Source organism: Elephantulus edwardii, unplaced genomic scaffold (assembly GCF_000299155.1).
Source record: "Elephantulus edwardii isolate Elephantulus edwardi_28Jun2011 unplaced genomic scaffold, EleEdw1.0 scaffold00158, whole genome shotgun sequence".
Classification (NCBI taxonomy): domain Eukaryota; kingdom Metazoa; phylum Chordata; class Mammalia; order Macroscelidea; family Macroscelididae; genus Elephantulus; species Elephantulus edwardii.
In genome coordinates this window covers 7240623-7247280 of record NW_006399908.1, presented here as the reverse complement: position 1 = coordinate 7247280, position 6658 = coordinate 7240623, and the positions used below count along the sequence as shown (strand labels likewise).

Below are 6658 nucleotides of genomic sequence, written 5' to 3'. Positions count from 1 at the left end.
ACTGGTACAGGAGGAGATTGTCCCTCCTTCTCCAGCAGAGCATCTGGTGGGTTTGAACCAGGCACATCTGGGATTGCAGTGTAGCTTCTTGCTACTAGGCCACCAGAGCTCCCTTGAGACTGTTCTTATGTTTGGCAATTACATAACGTAATTTGTCAGATAATGATGTGATCATCCTTTGTTTTTGCCTAATATTGATTTTCCCCCAGCATTCTGGTCTTTAGAACCTAACAATGTTGATAGATGAACAATGAGTTTACTGGGAAACAGCAGGGATCCATATTTGGCATATTATCAAGAGACATGGTGAGACTAGGTATTTTTAAACTTTGCCTGTGAGTCATTGGATTGGGTAATATTTCTGTCTACTTGAAGGTCTGGCCAACATTACGTTCATATTAGAGATGATGAAATTCAGCTCCTAATTTTATACCAGAAAGGGTAAATGTAACCGTAGCCAGTTGTTAATGATTTATGTTAAAAATATGAAACATTTTCTTTAAATATACTCATCATAAAACTGAGAAAAGTTTATTTTTTTTAAACGTACTCTTTCCTTTTGAAAAGGAAAACTTACTTTTTCTTTAGAAATTTATGAATGCAGTGTCACATTTCCTAATCAGTTTGAACTGATTAAAGACCTGTTTGAACCTTTCTGAAGTTTTGCTTTAAAGGAGTGTGGGAACTCATTGCAGTTGAGCTGGAATCAGCCCATGGCTGACCCTCTGGGGGTTTTCAGAAGCTTTAAATCACATGGCAGGAGGTTGCCCATCTTTTCTCATGCAGATTAGTTGATGAAATTGAAATGCCTGCCTTAAACTTGATGATTCTGAGAAAAATTATTTTCATTTCTCTTAGACTATTGATTCCTCATATTGAAAATAGAAATACCTTTTACTTGAAACATCAGAGAATATTAACTGTATTCATTGAAGTGGCTTTTTTTGTTTTGTTGTTTACTTTTTAAAACATTAATACGCTTTCCGCAGTCAACACTCTTGGCACTAGCAGCCAGGAAATGAAAAGATGTATTGCGATGGGAAAGTCTCCTGATAGGGACCTCTCCAAAGTACTAAAGAGCAGTGGTGTGTCTCTGTAGATTAAGGTGTGTCTGATACAGGCCATGGTCTTTGCAATTACTTGTTATGTTTCAGAGAGTTGGACAATGACTAGGGAGGATAGGAGAATTGATGCCTTTGAGCTGTGGTGCTGGAGAAGAGTATTGAATGTACCATGGATTGCTAAGATAACAAACAGATTCATCTTGGAGGCGACTCCTTGGAGGCAAGGATTCTGAGGCTTCATTTGATATACTTTGGACATGTAAGGAGGGATGGGTCCTTGGAGAGGGACATCATGCTTGGGGTGGAGGGACAGCGCAGGAGGGGAAGGCCCTCTATGAGGTGGATTGATTCAGTGACTGGGGTAATCGGGATGGGTGTGTCAGAGGCAGTGTGATTGGCACAGGATAGAACAGGGTTTAGGACTGTTGTACATAGGGTCGCTGTGAGTCGCAAGCGACTCGAAGGCACATAGCAACAACAACGCGCTTTCATACCTTTGATTGGGATATTGGTTCAGCAGTTGTTTGTATGTAACCTGAAGGTCCGCCAGTTCCTTGAGAACCGGCCATTCCTTGTGAGAAAGGCAGGCAGGATCCTCCTGTGAAGACTTATAGTCTTAGAAAATCAGTTGAGAGTTGCCATGAGTAAGAATTGATTAAGTGCTGAGCTGTCATCTGAAAGGTCCGGAATTCCAGCTGTCATCCTCTCCGGGAGAGAAAAGATTCAGTGATATTCCCTTATTGCAAGATTGCAGCTCAGGAAACCCTGTGGGCATATATTCTCTGTCCTGTAGAGTCTCTTTGCTGTGATGCTAAACACTGTGACACCGATGTGTCAAATGTGATAATGGTTACCCATGGTGGACAGTGTTTGGTGGCACACCCCGATGAAAACAAGCTTGGAAGCAGGAGTGACATCCACTTCCGAAATAGCTTGACTCCAGAAACCCTATAACCCTGGAGAAAGGATGAAAGTCACACAGGTGTTGAGGATTTTCGTTCATAGGGTCACTATGAGTCACCTACAACTCGACGATACTTAACAACAACAACAACAACGTAGGGTCTCTGTGAGGCAGTTCGAGGCCACACAGTACAAAACCATTAAAATAACCACAATCTGACTATCATTTAGCAGCCTGTTTGAATTGACTATTCTTTTCAAAGCTCTTTGTTTAGTCTCACATAGATTAACTGACAAAAGCATTCCTGCAGGCTTGGTGAAATCTCTAGTTACTGTACCAGTTCATTGTTAAATGTTAATGTTTACTCTCCTGTTAAACAATTTTGTTATTTTTTCTATCTTCACAGATAAGTTATTAGTCATAACTGTAGCAACAAAAGAAAGTGATGGATTCCATCGATTTATGCAGTCTGCTAAATACTACAATTACACTGTGAAGGTATGGTATATGCTTTTTTTTTATGATGATGTTAGAATATGTCCCTTTAGTATATTTTCTTTAACAATAGTAGTAAGATCTATTATTCATAAAAGAAAGAAAAGTTGGTGACATGATTATTGTCAGTTTATATAAAGTCGATTTTTATAAAGGCATCTTTCGGTTTTATTAATGCCCTGCCACTGAGGCATAATGAGAAATACTATAAATTTGTTAATACTTGCTATCTTCTCTAAACATGACATATACAATACAGACTTGTATGTGTATCTAGATTTATGTATATACACTTTTTTGTGTGGGATGGTTACATGTAATGTATACGTTACATTGATAGTATTGCTTTAGCATGCTCTTTGAAGATTTTTATTTGTGTCTATTATATTTAGAGTGTTTGTTTACAAGCAATTGTAACCATAGCAGAAAGGAATACCTTTTCTCTTTCCTTGTTGCAAGTTGGTTTTTTTTTTCTTTCTTTTTTTTGTTTAGTTTGGTTTTTAGGAATTTCAGAACATTTAGAAATGTAAAAAGGTAAAAAGGTCTTAGACTGCTTATCTCCAGGGGACTTTCTCATTGATGAGTGCAAAACTCGCGTTAGGTTCCTTTGAATTAACTGTGAACTGCAGACTCTCTATACAACAGATTGGAAGCTCACTGGGTTCTGTGACATCCTCACTGTCTCTCCCATGCCATGAATTTGAGTTGTTGTTAGGTGCCACTAAGTCTACAACAGTTCATGGCAACCCCGCGAGCAGCAGATCTGAACCCTCTTCTGTTATGTGCCATGCTCATCATTTCTGTCACCCGTGAGCCCTGTGCTGCTGTCACTGTGTCACTTCATCTTGTTAAGATGGACTTCCTCTCTTTTGCTGACCCTCCACCTTTACAAGCATGATGACCTCCTCCAAGGCAGAGCCTTTCCCAGCCATCCAGCTGTTTCTGAGGCTCGTTAACCTGTAGGGCAGAGTAGAACTGCTCAGTAGGGCTTTCAAAGCTATAGGTAGATCTGTGTGTGGAAGAAGATGGCTGTATCTTTCACCTGAGGAATGGCTGGTGAGTTTTAACCATTTCCGTTACCTCATGTCCGTTTACCACTGAGCTACCAGGACTCCTGTGGTAGCAATAGGACCAGTCTAACTTTAGCAGAGGGTAAGGTGAATCTTGCTCAGCCCAAGGCTCATCCCTGTGAGGGTCACTTATACCTCCACCTTTTACTGTTTATCAGTTATGATGCCAGCCATCTCTCCCACAATATTATCTATTCCTCTTCTGGGTTTGATACTCCATTGTAATGGCCACTCAGAGCTCATATACTATATTTACAGATAAATGATCTGTAAATAAAGGATCAATGAACTGCAACTCAAGATCAGGATTAGGAAGCATTAGGGAAAGTCACTCTTCTGTGCTGACAGGATTAGGAAGCATGAGGTAAAATCACTCTTCTGTGCATGACAGTTCTCTCAGCTCCTCTTAACAGTGCAGGTCTCCACTCTACCCCTCTGGACAGGTTCATCTGCTACTGGACCCTTTCCAGGCCTGTTGCCTCTGACTCTGCCCTTGAGTCAGTTCTAGACTTCTTACGGTGTCCTCTGTGTTACAGCCCTTGACTATATTACATGTCTTTGGAGGCTCCTTCTTCTCTCTCTCTGTCTCTCCATTTTTCTTTCTCTGCTGTTTTTTGGCATTTCCTCTCTTTTCTGCTGCTTCTGTTGCAGCTTTTTTCTGTCTTAGAAACCTCTGTGGGACCAACGGTTTAAACACACTGACTTCTTACCAATTTCAATCCATGGCACTCTTCATTGACACTCCTGGGTCAATGATAAACTACGAAACCAGAAGGCCTGTAGGATTTGCCAGCTGGATTCATCTTTATCTCAATACTAACGTTGGAGGTTTAATAATATATTATTTCCTAAATCCATTTTATTCTTTGCTTTTGTAATTATTTTTTCATTTGAGTCCACCTTTAATTCCACAGATTACCTAGCAGATCATTATTTTGGCAAATTCAGACATTATTTTGATGAGACTAAAAAAAAAAGAGAGTGTGTGTGTGTGTGTGTGTGTGTGTGTGTGTGTGTTTATTTTACTTCCTATGTTTTTAGAGTCAATATGTCAATAGTTCACTTCCATTTCAGCAGCTGCAAAAATGAAGACAAATAGTGGAAGGAAATGTAACTGAGTTTGCTCCAGTAAATTTGATTTAGACAGACTTTTGCCTTGAACAGTTCTTATTTATGCTTCTCAGAGTAATAGAAATTGGAGATTCCAAAGGTAAGATATAGTCTGATGGTGTAGGTCATAGGGAGTTGCACTGTGAACCCCATGGCTCTGCATCTTTGTTGGTTCAAATCTCCATGAGAGGATGAACAGTTTCCTCCTACGTGATTGACAGCCTTGGAAAACTTACAGAGGATTAGCTAAGATAGTTTTGACTCGGTGGTTGTTGGGTTTGTTTGTTTGTTTGTTTGTTTGTTTAGGATTTTTGTTTATTTTTAGAAGGTAAGGATAGTGATGTTTTTACTTAGTGCCCTCTGTTTCTCTGAACACTCTATTTTGGTCCAATAGGAAAAATCCCTCAGGGACCAGCTCAGGGCTCACTGACCTTAAGAGAACTTCAGTGTTCACCATACACATTACCTGTGAGGTAGAAAAAATAGTATTGTGGGGTTTTTTTGGTGTTTTGTTTTCCCCCCTCCATGTTTTGTCTGCCCAGGTAGGGAAAAAATATGAGAAATACTTTTTAAATTCTTCATGTTGCCCTCTTGGATTAAACTCTTTGTTTTTTGAAATTATATAGTTAAGAGATGCATTTACTGGCACGTGGGTAGCATTAAGGAATTAAGACTTCTCAGTATCAAGTATTTCCTTTTAGCATTATGATTTAAACAAACATTACACAAATGATTTCTTTGCAATACTGTACAAGTTGTTGATGATTTCTAGGTTTGATTTTTGGTGTTTTTATCAATCTTTAATTTGACAAGGATGAAATGTTGATTTCACTTGAAGGTCCTTGGTCAAAGAGAAGAGTGGAGAGGTGGCGATGGAATCAATAGTATTGGAGGGGGCCAAAAAGTGAGATTAATGAAAGAAGCCATGGAGCAGTATGCCAGTCAAGAAGATCTGGTTGTGTTGTTTACTGAATGGTAAGAGACTTTGCTACCTTTAGTGTGTTACAGCTTGTGGTGTTTAGAGTATACATGAAACTTAAGAAAAATACATTTCTATTATTATATTGTGTATTATGCTATTGACAAAATTTAGTATATTTTAAAAACTTAGATATTAGTATAAAATCATGGTCTAACATGGTCATGCAATGTGATCAAAGTTGATGTATTTGTCATAAACACTAATGGAAAATATGGCATGAACCAACATTTGTTTTAAAATTATACTTGAATATTGAACTAGAGATGGAATGAATATCATGTTAAGTTTTTCTACTGAGGACAGATATATATTAACTCAAAGAGATGTTATCAATGAGGGAATAAAGATCATATAACATTCTAAGTACAAGTAGGACATAAGAAATGATATGCTTTCTCATGTGTGGGTACCTTTTGTATATACTACTTTACTATCTTTCTAATTTGTTTGAAATGGCTTAAAGTATTTTCTCATTGTCTTGGTTTCTCAGTGCTTTTCTAACAGAAATACCTTAATTGGGTGACTTTAATGAACAAAATGATGTTCTCTCTGTCCGAGTGTAGGGTGCTGGCTCTCAGGACAGGCTTTCTTTCTTTGTTACCTTTGAAGGCATATTCCTCTGTCTTTTCAACTTTTGTTTCTATGTTCCTTGGATTTCTTCATGTGACATCTGGTTTGTCCTGGGTCTGTGTCTAAGCTGCTCCTTTTAGATCTGAAAAGTGATTGATTTAGATATATATACCTTACACTGATATATCCTCATTATCACAACAGAAAAACACTATTTCCAGATGGGAAATAGTGGGTAAAGCCCCATCTATTTCTGGGGCTTTCCTTTTTGCTAGTTCTTTCAAAGCAGCTTGAACTTCTTCCTTCATCACCATAGGCTCTTGCTCTTGCGTTGTTTCATGAAATTTTTCTGTGTCTGCCAGTTCCTTTCAATATAGTGACTCTGTATACTCTTTCCATTTTCTTTTACTACTTCCTGGATCATTTAATAATCTACCTAAAGCATCCTTGATTATAGCAACTC

General features: G+C 38.4%; 1 protein-coding gene across 1 annotated transcript in view; it reads left to right on the top strand.

The window, feature by feature from the left end:
- The window catches only part of PLOD2 (procollagen-lysine, 2-oxoglutarate 5-dioxygenase 2), a 142785-nt gene that overhangs the window by 51334 nt on the left and 84793 nt on the right, over positions 1-6658 (top strand). The window contains exons 2-3 of the mRNA XM_006895120.1: positions 2375-2466; positions 5482-5618. Coding sequence (XP_006895182.1) covers positions 2431-2466; positions 5482-5618 — 173 coding nt within the window. The 5' untranslated portion in view covers positions 2375-2430. The remainder of the gene's footprint in view (positions 1-2374; positions 2467-5481; positions 5619-6658) is intronic.